Below are 13,247 nucleotides of genomic sequence, written 5' to 3' on the forward strand. Positions count from 1 at the left end.
ATGGCTGAACGAAACATGTATACATAAATTAATTTTTCGTCAAAGGGCCGCTCGACGAAAGACACCTTGAAATTAAGCGATGTAACTCCAAATAACAAATAGCCGATTGTTTGGCACACATTAGGCGGAGTAGTAAGGAATGTTTGTTGGCATACGAGATGGGGACGATATAAATCTGCCACCCATCTTGAGGAAAGTATTGGGTTTGTAGCATGTATGTACTGGACCTACATGCCCATTTGGGTTGCATGTATGTGTCATTACCATATGCTCGTGCGAGTCGTGCCAGTACATCTGGTCATAGCAAGTGAAAGTGGGCCCTCAAAGCTGCGTACAATAAACATGCGAAATAACAGAAGCTGATTGTACGTATTAAGTAAATCTATAATAATGTTTTAGCGCATTCAGTAATATTTTAACTCAATCAGAAACACTTTTTTGCCATTTAAGTAAATCTATGTTTTAGCGCATTCAGGAATATTTTACATGGGTGCAACCAAAAGTCTAGAAAAAACACAAGATATTTGCATTCTTGCGGCAGCTTAATATTAGAAGGTAACTAGGATATCCTGGAGCTGGCAACAAAAGTGAACCACAACTTCTTCAGGTATGATTCGAAGGGTATACGCCGAGTCAAGGTTTCTTTTCACCTCAACGAGAAACCTTCATCGCCTCAAAGGCTTCCCTGTGAAAAAAAAAAAGGTAAGGGAGAAATTACATAACTATGTTCATATCCTGATTTTTCCCATAAATTTTTGGAACGAGCTATCACTGTGACTAAAATCTCAACACGCAATAAATGACCAAACACACATGATATTCATCTAGACAGATCAACCTTCACGTACGATCAAATGTAAGAGAAGAAAACAATCACATGCACTCCAGAAGAACTTCACAAATAACACATTTTTAAAAACCAGGGGCAACAACTTTGCCCTAATCCATTAATTAAGAAAATTAACAATTCCATATATAATAAATAATTCTTGTACTGGACCTACAGGCAAGGGACTCAACGAGACTTTTCGTACCATAAAACATGGAAAATTTACCTTAAAGCCTTCTCAATTTCAACATCGTTAGGGTTCAGCTTTAGGCCATCTGCGAAAGCGTCACATGCTTTTTCATAGTCCTGTAAATAGATAGGACATGATAAACTCCATGATCATACACATAAAAGCAGAGACTCCATGATCTTACGCATGATAAGTAGAGTGAACACAAGTTACTATGTTATTTTGTTACCTTCAGACACATAAAAGCAGCGCCTTGTCGGTAGTAGGCTTTTGGCCAATTGGGTCGCAACATTCTGCACACACTAGCATCCTTGAGAGCCATATTTCCACTTCCCATGCGCAACATGCAGAGACTCCTATTGGCTAGCAGGGTTGCATTATCATCTGAACAAGGGTCAAGATTCAGTGCCTGCAGTACAACAAGCAGATGACGCTTTTAGCAATATTAAAGAAGAGTTCTACATGAACAATAGCTAAAACAGGATGGTCCCGGGCTGTGAAACTATACATATGAAATATATAATGGACAGACCTAATTAATTAAATCATTCACAAGAAGATTTCCATCCACATAGAACCAGGAAAGGTAATTGGACAAGCTGATACATTTCAGAACATAAACTGGTGTATATCATCAGTGTGTTAGGTCAGCACCTTCAACACAGATTGCTGCAATAGCTTATTATTACTAAGTGCTAGTGCGATGTAAGGTACTGTCATTAAAGAGTGTTCCCATCTCATTAAGCACCTGTATAGAAGTTATCACCTCAAATGGCAGCCAAGCTATACAGCTGCTCAAACACTGCTCATTCATGCTACCTACTTACAAGAAAAGAACACTTAAAAGACTTTGCAAGCACCTGCATATGATGTGGCCAAAAACACACGCTTTCCACATAGACACTCTCACAAACTCATCGAAGTAACTGAACTCTATATGCTCTAAGAGGCAGGATGGTGGCTAGGTTGTGTATGCAAGACATCCGTGTTGGTTAATGGAAGCAGTCAAAGTTTTATGGGCTGGAACCAGGGTCCCTACAAGGATTACAGAGTACTGTCCAAGTAGCCCCTCTTGTACTCGCCATGGCATCATGGGATATCTGGGCAAATCTTTTTATGGCAGCGGCTCTTGTAAGAAATGTTAACCAACACATTCAGAAAAAAAAAACCATATTCACTGGAGTGCCTCTAAATCCTGGAATTTTCTGATTTGCGTAAATTTGCTAAAAGAAGTACCATAGAACACAGTTTTAAAAGGAAAATTAATGTCATAAGAGCATCATGCATATGATATATCTACCTACAGAATTACTTAAGGCAACATTCTCAGATCTTGTCAATTCAATTATTTGAGTAACATTATTGTTTTTTAGCAATTAAAATCAACTCTGTGAGGTGTCAACAGAGCTATAATGTTGAATTCCTCATAATTTTCTTTGTCTAAAATTCAAACAGCCTTCAAGCAGGTTGAGTAATTGTCAGATTCTTTTGTTTAAATTGCAAAACAGCTTTGAAAAAATCAAGATTTGACAGAGTGGCTTACAGTAGTATATAGCTCTCCCGCTATCATATATTCCTCTCTCTTAAATGCCTCAGCAGCTTTTAATTTCAGTTCAGCTCTTTTCTTCTGACACAGATGCTTGTCCTGACCACGAAAAAAATCACATCAAAACAAATATGTCAAACTAACACTGACAATCTGCATTTAAGCACTAACAATGACGCGTCCACGTCATCATATTCTTAATTCTAGGGGTGCTTGTGCATACTACTTTCAGTAAACACCAATATCATTAGCAAACCAGAGTTAGCACGAAAGAAGATTGGCCTATCGGGAGACAGATTGGCCTATCGGGAGACTAATAACAATATATAATGCACCTTGTGTTTTGCTATAACTGCCACATGCCTCAGAAATCTCTGCTTCAAATATATGTCCACTGAAAATATCAAGTTTATACTAGATGCAATTCCCACTGTCTACCCCTAATTTAATGCTTTCAAAGAAGTTAAGTGGTTGCATACTTACAAGTCATTTAGTAGGAGCAAGGGTGGTCATTTCTCATGAAGTATTCTTAGATTTAGGTGTTGTCTGATTTCGTGCATGGTGCGCTAGTGACAAATGTAGTGAAACAAAAAGGTACTGTGGAACTGCAACTGAGCACAGAAGGAAAACATACCTGCTTCAAACCGTAAGTTTTCACATGAGAAATGATTCCATCAACACTCCAATTGGGCATCGTTGGAATGGGAGAAGTTACAGGAAATAACATTTCAACAGTTTCTCTACTGCCTTGAAAAGCCGCAACTTCAATTGGAGTTATACCAAACTGTAAGAGTAGAGGAAAGTATTGACTCCACAGTTAGTCATCATTAATATAAATATCAAGTGTAGTTGCAAAGAATCTCTATGTCAATTGGATTCAAACTTTAAGACATTTCAAACAGATAACTAAATGGAATTCACATAGAGTCAAATAAATATTATGTTAATTTCTCTAGCAAATAACAAAAAACTTAGAAACTTATGTTTATTTCATTGCATGTTTTTCTAAAATAAAACATATGTATGAATGAAAATAGAAAAATATATCTTTGAGAAAGAGCGTCTTGAGTTTGCTCGACCGAGCTATGAAGACAGAAGTATTTCTCAAATCATAGTTCAGTAGACGACATGCAAACATGTGACGGGTTCTGCAATTCACTAGTGCAAAGGGGTTGAAACCCATAATGGTTATAAGTGATAATACACAGATTTTCTGTTATAAACAAAGTCAAAAAATAGGCATACATTTGTATCATTCTAACATCTGAAAGAACTGCAGTAGCGAATGACTTATACTGATTTGGAGACAGTTATAGATTTTTCAGAGAGTGGAAGCTTTTATTAACCACTGGCTTGCATCGTGGATGCATACAGCCTAGGAGGCGGTAATAGATCACTACCAAAACTCCATAAGAAGATCCCTTGAGAAGTGGTTGACGATTCAACTCTATCTCAAATGATAAATCAAAGTTTTACTACCAGTCACAAGCTTTATGTTTGGCACAGTACTCATACTGAAACTTACAAGCAAGAATTGTTGTATCAATCACCATCTGCTTTAGACATATCTTCTTAAACTACTTTGAAATCCAAAACTCTACTATCTTCCTACAAATTAGTGAATTAGGAAGGGCTCGTTTTTTCAGAGAAAGCAGCAGGGCAATCTGTCAAACTTTAATTCCAAATGTGAAATATTTAGACAGAGGGGAAGAGATCAAGACAATGCAGAAGGGTGTGGTCCTCGAATGGGCTAGTCAAACTTGAGGTGGTTCACAGATCTAGGGTATGAAGTGGCCAGCATATTTAGTTCATGGTTTTTCGTAAGTCTAGACAGGTTGGATCCTCTTTTATCTTGGTCAAAAGAACAAGTGAGGATGATCAGCTTATTCTAATATCTTATAGTCTACGATTTAACATGGCCCATAGAAAGTTTGCATGGAAAGTAGATCATGACAGCAGTAAAACTGGAAAATTGTAAACTCACTCCATCTGGAATATTCGGGTTAGCACCAGCTTCTAGTAAACATTTCACCGTCTCAGCTAAGCTGCAATGTGCTGCTAACATCACGTAACTAGCACCATCCGAGTCAATGAAATTCACATCAGCGCCAGCCTGAGTAAATTAATTATAAATTGATCATCTGTGTTAGTGCTTGAGATGTCATCCAAAAGAAAATGTACACACGATAAAAATCAAATTGACCTGCAGGATATACCTGAGGATGATCCATGAAGGAGGTTACTAACCTTAATAAGTAGCTTCACACATTTGACTTTTGATGATGCAGTTGGTATGGGCCTTATAGCCATATTCAAAGGGGTGTCATCAAGGTTGAATACCTTATTTGGCTGCAGAAAGTGAATGAATCAATTTAGTATACTTAAAAAAGAACAGTAAAAACTACCTACTTTTGAGTTATATATATAAATTATGTACTGGATGTTCACGTAGAAATTAGACATAATATTAGCTAAACTTGGGAAGTGAGTGTTTTGTTTCGAAAGAACTACACTCTCCAATCCATAGTAAGTGTCACTGATTTAGTTGTACTAAAGCAATGACACTTACTATTGATCGGAGGGAGTAGTTATTATCAACCTTGTATATATGTGTTGCTTTGTACCAGAGTCAACTCTTCATTTACCGGAGGAATATTTACATTGTGGTGCATGATAGACTCAAATGGGAGATGCATTGATATAAGGGCCTTAACAAACCCAATTTTCTTTTGAACATCCAACAGTGTGTATAGACAAACTGACGTCTTACATCTGCTTGGTGCTCCAACAAAATCTTCATCGTAGCATCTTGACCATGGGTAGCAGCCACATGCAATGGGTTCCCAAGGGGGGAAGGTAGATCCACGTCAATTCCTCTTGAAAGCAGCAATTCTACTATTTCGTTTTGTCCTGGTAAATATATTATTAGGAAAACAGTAAGACAATAATATTCCAAACATTTAAGGTGTCTTTCACACATGATGCCTAAACATATCTCAGCATATGTTTTACAAGAACTGCCAGCTATACCATTTTAAATTCAAATAAGAGTTAAATTTTTGACAATGCTCAGGATAGCTATCCAACGATTTAAAAGAAAACTAAAGATAATAATAACTTAACGGCCGTTGTTTCCACAAGATTGGGAAACTGACTGGCCACTGCCCTGAGTCGTGGCCCAAGCAATCCCAGGGAAGAGAGAGTAGTAAAGGAAAATCAAATGGGAGGTTAAAAGCAGCGAAGAAGTCAACAGCATCTCCCGAACCCACAGATTTCCCCTCGAACCCTCCAGATCTCTCAATCTCAATCCCGAGTCTCCTGCAATGTGTATCTAATGACATGGATTGCTAACAGAACCTAAGCGATTTCATATGAACTGAAGTATTACTGAAAATATTGTTTCAAGTTATATATTATTTAAGTGCTTGTGGGGGAGGGAAAGAGAGAGAGACCTTTCACTGCAGCAGCGTGGAGAGGCGAGCCAGTGTTACCACCTAACTTTGGATCAGCACCATGAGCAAGAAGATATCTTGCAGCCTCAGCTCTCCCAAAATATGCAGAAAGGAACAGTGGAGTTTCACCTGACAGAAAAAACAAGATCAAGAACTCAACAAATTCAAACCTGCCTTCAACAAGCAAGTGTTCTTCATGAACGAGGCACGTATTAGTTATCATTAACAGAGCTATATATGAAATCGGAACTTCATTAGTCAAATGAATGCAGTGCCCTATATGTTTCGCGTTCAAAATAATTAAGATGGCATACAAGGCACAAAATAATGATACGGGAACAATGGGCACCTAGAATACAGTAAGGAAACCAGGACATGCTGATATAACATGCCCCATCCCATGAACATATATTGTTTTCACCTCAACTTATATCTTACATATTAACTCATACAGCTAGCGTATGATACATATATCAAGCCTAAGTTTGAAATGTTAGTAGTAACAATACTAGCTAGATGTGGACAGTTTCATCACTTGCATTGAAATCTTACAGAAATAAATCAGAAATTTCGGACATGTCAGTAGTTACAAAGATATATAGCTACCTTGGGCCAAACCAGTTAATCCAAACTTTACTCGAAATTTCTTGATTATTTGTCGGATTTCAGTCAAATTCAATTGGAAATTCGGGTCATTGTACTGCTGTATCGGGGAGATAAATAAATTACTCGTTCTTGTATTCTTCTACGTATTTATAGGAAGCAAAATAGAGCACGAAAATCCAACATGGTCTCCAACCCGAACAATACTAGTGAGTACATCCCAAAAAAACGAAAGAAAAACCCCGAACAATAGATGCGAAACTGAAACGGAGCGAAACTGAAGCGGAGCGAAACCTAACTAACCTCTGTCGTTGGATTGGTTGACGTCAAGGCGGAGTTCCTCCACGAGGTACCTGCAGACGTCCATCTTCCCCTCCATGGCGGCCAGGTGCAGCGCGCGGTTTCCGCTGCCGCGGTCAGCCGCCGGCGCCACGGCGGCCGCCGCGCCTTGCCCCGAGTCCAGCCTCCGCGCCATCTCTGGGCACACACGCCCTTTATTAGCATAGTCAAGTAGTACTAAGCACTTGAGTTACGCGGCTAATTAGGAAGGATCATGAAACCCTAATTAAGATTAAGAGCAGAGACGAGACGAGCTTGGTCGGGTTACTTCTGAAGAGGCGGATGTTGCCGTCGAAGGCGGCCTGGAGGAGCAGCTCCTCCGGCGACTGCTGCTTCTCCATGGCGGGCGGCGGATCCGATAGCTGGTTGGGGCGGAGGAAGGCGAACCGTCGAGTCGAGACCGATGAACCTGAGAAAAAGGAAGTAGTGGAGACCGATGGAAGTGGCGAGACTGGTAGTAGCAGATTGCCGAGACGGTGGGAACGATGGTCGGCACGCTGCGCGCCGTAACTGGTTGCGGTGCTCTACCACATCTGAAAATCCAGAATTCAGTTTACCGAACTTGTATTTACGGATCGAAAAATAGTTGGCATAGAACAGAGCCTGTAAACCAAAACTATAAACATCAGCGGCTTCCAAACCCGTAAAGGCAGGGTGTTTTCATAGAATTCATATGGGGAACGTTGAGCGTCCCCCGGGGATCAAAATCTCCAATCCCCCAGGTGGGCTGCTTGACACGTGTCCTTTCCACACTAAAACACGTGTACAAGTCATGTACTTTATTTAATTCGGTTTTTCTTAGTTTATTTTTATTACTGTTAAAATGAATACTCCTGAGAACACTAAATTGTGTGACTTCACTAATTAGGCTTGATGGAAAACAACAAAAAATTAAAGATCTTTATAGTATTTATCTTGAGTTAGGACATGAGGTGTTTGAAGAGAAAATTAAAAAACCTATGAAACTTTATATGCATGCTAATGGCAATGTTATTAGTATGAATGCTTTGAACATCATTATTGCTAATGCTATGGAAAATTCTAAGCTTGGGAAGCTGGTTTGAGGAGCATGATATTATTAGTCCCCCAAGCATGGAGGAGAAAATTTACTTTGATGATACTTTACCTCCTATATATGATGATTACAATGATGACTATCATATTTTTAGTCCACCTACTATTGAGGAGAAAATTAATTATGATTACAATATGCCTCCTATATATGATGATTATGGTGATGAGAATAATAATGATAGCTATCTTATTGTATTTGCTCCCACTACAATTAATAGTAATGACTATGCTTATGTGGAGAGTAATAATTTTATGCATGTAGCTCATGATAAGAATGTTTCATGTGATAGTTATATTGTTGAGTTTGTTCATGATGCTACTGAAAAATTTTATGAGAGAGGACAATATGGTTGTAGGGATTTCCATGTTACTAAAACACCTCTCTTTTTGCTTAAAATCTTGAAGTTGTGTTTGTCTTGTTTTCCTATGCTTATTGCATTATGCTTACATGACTTGTTTATTTACAAGATTCCTTTTCATAGGAAGTAAGTTAGACTTAAAAGTGTTTCTTATTTGCTTTTGATGCTCTCTTTTGCTTCAACTCTTATCTCTTGCGAGAGCATCATTAAAATTACTGAGCCCATCTTAATGGCTATAAAGAAAAACGTTTATTGGAGACAACCCATTATTTTATTTCTGCAATTTTGTTTTATATTTGAGTCAAGGTGCTTGTTACTACTGTAGCAATACCTTTGTATCTTTATTTTATTGCATTGTTGTGCCAAGTAACTCTCTAATAGGAAGTTGATACTAGATTTGGATTTCTGCGCAGAAACAGATTTTTAGCTGTCACGAATTTGCGTTGTTCTCTCTGTAGAAAACTCGTAAAATCCTGAAACAATTCATGCGTGATCATCAGATATGTACGCAACTTTCATTAGTTTTGAGTTTTCTGATCTGAGCAAGTTAAGTGCCTAGAAAAAATTCGTCTTTACGGACTGTTCTGTTTTGACAGATTCTGCCTTTTATTTCGCATTGCCTCTTTTACTGTGTTGAGTGGATTTCTTTGCTCCATTAACTTTCAGTAGACTTGGGTAATGTCCAGAAGTGTTGGTAATGATTGTGTCGTTGCTGAACATGTGAATTTTTGATTATGCACTAACCCTCTAATAAGATTGCTTTGAGTTTGATGTGGAGGAAGTTTTCAAGGATCAAGAGAGGAGGATGATATGATATGATCAAGAAGAGTGAAAAGTCTAAGCTTGGGGATGCCCCCGTGGTTCATCCCTGCATATTTCAAGAAGACTCAAGCGTCTAAGCTTGGGGATGCCCAAGGCATCCCCTTCTTCATTAACAACTTATCAGGTCACCTCTAGTGAAACTATATTTTTATTCCGTCACATCTTATGTGCTTTACTTGGAGCGTCTGTTTATTTTTATTTTTATTTATGTTTGAATAAATTCGGATCCCAGCAATCCTTGTGTTGGAGAGAGACACGCTCCGCTTTTTCATTTGAACACTTGTGTTCTTCATCTTATTTTAATATTCATGGCGAAAGCTGAAAGCCGCAGCACTTGTACTTGTTGTTATTTGGTTGGAAACAGAAAATGCCTCATATTATCTTGAATAATTTGATACTTGGCAATTGTTTTGAGTTCTCAAGTAGATCATATTTAAGCTCTTGCATCATGTAGTTTAAATCTATTAGTGGAGAACTACCGTAGAGCTTGTTGAAATTTGGTTTGCATGATTGGTCTCTCTAAGGTCTAGATATTTTCTGGTAAAAGTGTTTGAACAACAAGGAAGACAGTGTAGAGTCTTATAATGCTTGCAATATGTTCTTGTGTAAGTTTTTGTTGTACCGGTTCATACTTGTGTTTGCTTCAAACAACCTTGCTAGCCAAAGCCTTGTACTGAGAGGAAATGTTTCTCGTGCATCCAAAAACCTTGAGCCAAAACCTATGCCATTTGTGTCCACCATAACTACCTATATGTGGTATTTTTCTGCCATTCCAAAGTAAATTGCTTGCGTGCTACCTTTAAAATTTCATTCCTTGTTTTTGCAATACATAGCTCATGGAAAAGTAGCCTAAAAAACTATTGTGGTAATGAATATGTTGTTTATGTATCTTAGTTCTTATAAGTTGCTTGTTGAGCGGTAACCATGTTTCAGGGGACGCCATCAACCTGTCACACCTTTGTTGAATATCATGTGAGTTGTTATGCATGTTCGTCTTGTCTGAAGTAAGGGAGATTTGCCATGAGTTGAATGGTTTGAGTATGCATATTGTTAGAGAAGAACATTGGGCCGCCAACCAAAGCCATGTATCATGGTGGAAGTTTCAGCTTGGACATTAATCCTCAGAATCTCTTATGAGAATATTATTTGTTGTTGAATGCTTAAAGCATTAAAAAGAGGAGTCCATTATCTGTTTTCTATGTTGTCCCGGTATGGATGTCCTCAAGTTGAGATCTATCAAAATCGAGAAATCAAATGCGATTTATCTCCTTGGACCTTTGTACAGGTGGCATAGAGGTACCCCTTTGTGACACTTGGTTGAAACATATGTAATGCAATGATAATCCATGGAAATCCGAGCTAATTAGGACAAGGTGCGGGCACTATTGGTATTCGATGCATGAGGCTTGCAACTTATAGGAGGTTTTATGCATAACACATATGAATTATTACTACCGCTGACACAATTGTTTCCATGTTTTCAAAATAAAAAGCTCTAGCACATGAGTAATCCCTGCTTCCCTCTGCGAAGGGCCTTTCTTTTACTTTATGTTGAGTCAGTTTACCTACTTCTTTCTATCTTAGAAGCAAACACTTGTGTCAACTGTGTGCATTGATTCTTACATGTTTACTTATTGCACTTGTTATATTGCTTTATGTTGACAATTATCCATGAGATATACATGTTGAAGTTGAAAGCAATTGCTGAAACTTAAATCTTCCTTTGTGTTGCTTCAAAACTTTTATTAAGAATCTATTGCTTTATGAGTTAACTCTTATGCAAGTCTTTTTGATACTTGTCTTGAAAGTACTATTCATGAAAAGTTTTTGCTATATGATTCAGTTGTTTAGTCATTATCTTTTTGTTAGCAAACTATATACCATTGCTTTGAATCACTTCATTCATCTCATATGCTTTACAATAGTATTGATCAAGATTGTGTTGGTAGCATGTCACTTCAGAAATTATTATTTTTATCGTTTACCTACTCGAGGGCGAGTAGGAACTAAGCTTGGGGATGCTTGATACGTCTCCAACGTATCTATAATTTCTTATGTTCCATGCTAGTTTTATGACAATACCAACATGTTTTAGTCATACTTTATAATCTTTTTATGCATTTTCCGAGACTAACCTATTAACAAGATGCCGCAGTGCCAGTTCATGTTTTCTGCTGTTTTTGGTTTCAGAAATCCTACACAGGAAATATTCTCGGAATTGGACGAAACAAAACCCCATGGTCTTATTTTCCACGGAGCCTTCCAGAACACCGAAGAGGAGACGAAGAGGGGACGCGAGGCGGCCACACCATAGGGGGCGCGGCCCCACCCCTGGCCGCGCCGCCATATGGGGTGGGCCCCTCGGGCGTCCCCCGACTCTGCCCCTTCGCCTATTTATTCCTTCCGTCGCGAAAACCCTAGTACCGAGAGCCACGATACGAGAAAAGTTCCAGAGACGCCGCTGCCGTCAACCCCATCTCGGGGGGGTTCAGAAGATCGCCTCCGGCACCCTGCCGGAGAGGGGAATCATCACCGGAGGGCTCTACATCACCATGCCCGCCTCCGGACTGATGCGTGAGTAGTTCATCCTTGGACTACGTGTCCATAGCAGTAGCTAGATGGTTGTCTTCTCCTCTTGTGCTGTCATGTTTAGATCTTGTGAGCTTCCTATCATGATCAGGATCATCTATTTGTAATGCTACATGTTGTGTTTGTTGGGCTCCGATGAATATGGAATACTATGTCAAGTTGATTATTGATCTATCATATATGTGTTATTTATGTTCTTGCATGCTCTCCGTTGCTAGTAGAGGCTCTGGCAAAGTTGATACTTGTGACTCCAAGAGGGGGTATTTATGCTCGATAGTGGGTTCATGTCTCCATTGAATCTGGGGGAGTGACAGCAACCCCTAAGGTTGTGGATGTGTTGTTGCCACTAGAGATAAAACATCAATGCTTTGTCTAAGGATACTTGTATTGTTTACATTACGCACAGTACTTAATGCAATTGTCTGTTGTTTGCAACTTAATACTGGAAGGGGTGCGGATGCTAACCTGAAGGTGGACTTTTTAGGCATAGATGCATGCTGGATGGCGGTCTATGTTCTTTGTCGTAATTCCCTAAGTAAATCTCATAGTAGTCATCATGATATGTATATGCATCTCTATTTGTCAATTGCCCAACTGTAATTTGTTCACCCAACATGCTATTTATCTTATTGGAGAGACACCACTAGTGAACTGTGGACCCCGGTCTATTCTTTACATCTGAAATACAATCTACTGCAATCATTGTTCTATGTTGTTTTCTGCAAACAAACATAATTCTCCACACCATACGTTTAATCATTTGTTTTCAGCAAGCCGGTGAGATTGACAACCTCACTGTTAAGTTGGGACAAAGTAGTTTGATTGTGTTGTGCAGGTTCCACGTTGGCGCCGGAATCACTGCTGTTGCGCCGCACTACACTCCTTCACCAATAACCTTCACGTGGCCTTCATCTCCTACTGGTTCGATAAACCTTGCTTTCTTACTGAGGGAAAACTCGCTGCTGTACTCATCATACCTTCCTCTTGGGGTTCCCAACGGACGTGTGCTTTACCGTCACAAGGAGCTGCCTCACGCAAGCAGCAGCCACCGACGGTAGCAGCAGTGCAGCACCCCTCAGCTCTGGGCTTTGGTTGCATCGTCCCCATTGCTAGTAGCAACACCACCAACCCGTGGTAGCACCGCCGCCGTTGTTTTGTAGCACTGGCGGCCGCCACTCGCAGCAGCCCCAATACAGCTGTGCGCCGCCTCCCCATTGCTGCAGCATCGACGACCGTTGCCTCCTCGTCAGCGTCACCACAGTGGGTCAATTCCGGGGCGGAACCCCCATGGCAGGGCGGTGGCGGAGGATTCCGGCGCGGTAGGTCCATGGCAGCAAGCTCCACCGCGAGGCATCGGCAGTGAGTGAGGGGCGGAGCACACGCGGAAGGTTCTAGCGCGGATCCCCATGGCAGTGAGGGCTGCTCCGAGGCACCGGCAGCAGGG

At 39.9% G+C, this 13,247-nt stretch overlaps 1 protein-coding gene across 2 annotated transcripts; it reads right to left on the minus strand.

Moving 5' to 3' along the window:
- Positions 1 to 411: 411 nt before the first annotated feature.
- On the minus strand, positions 412 to 7,407 carry LOC127300233 (uncharacterized). Of its 2 annotated transcripts, XR_007850993.2 has the most exons (12): positions 7,228 to 7,407; positions 6,924 to 7,097; positions 6,018 to 6,146; positions 5,336 to 5,475; positions 4,813 to 4,914; positions 4,550 to 4,678; positions 3,200 to 3,349; positions 2,563 to 2,664; positions 1,249 to 1,428; positions 1,056 to 1,135; positions 583 to 685; positions 412 to 550 (listed from the first exon to the last, which is right to left on the minus strand). XR_007850993.2 is itself a non-coding variant. In XM_051330320.2 (11 exons), the coding sequence occupies exons 1-11, from the start codon at positions 7,298 to 7,300 to the stop codon at positions 652 to 654; spliced, it is 1,293 nt and encodes a 430-aa protein (XP_051186280.1). In that variant the 5' UTR covers positions 7,301 to 7,407; the 3' UTR covers positions 412 to 651. The 2 variants fall into 2 exon arrangements, 1 of the variants encoding a protein (XP_051186280.1); XM_051330320.2 differs by having other exon boundaries at positions 412 to 685.
- Between the last annotated feature and the right edge of the window lie 5,840 nt (positions 7,408 to 13,247).

The sequence above is a fragment of the Lolium perenne genome, chromosome 5, assembly GCF_019359855.2.
Source record: "Lolium perenne isolate Kyuss_39 chromosome 5, Kyuss_2.0, whole genome shotgun sequence".
NCBI lineage: Eukaryota > Viridiplantae > Streptophyta > Magnoliopsida > Poales > Poaceae > Lolium > Lolium perenne.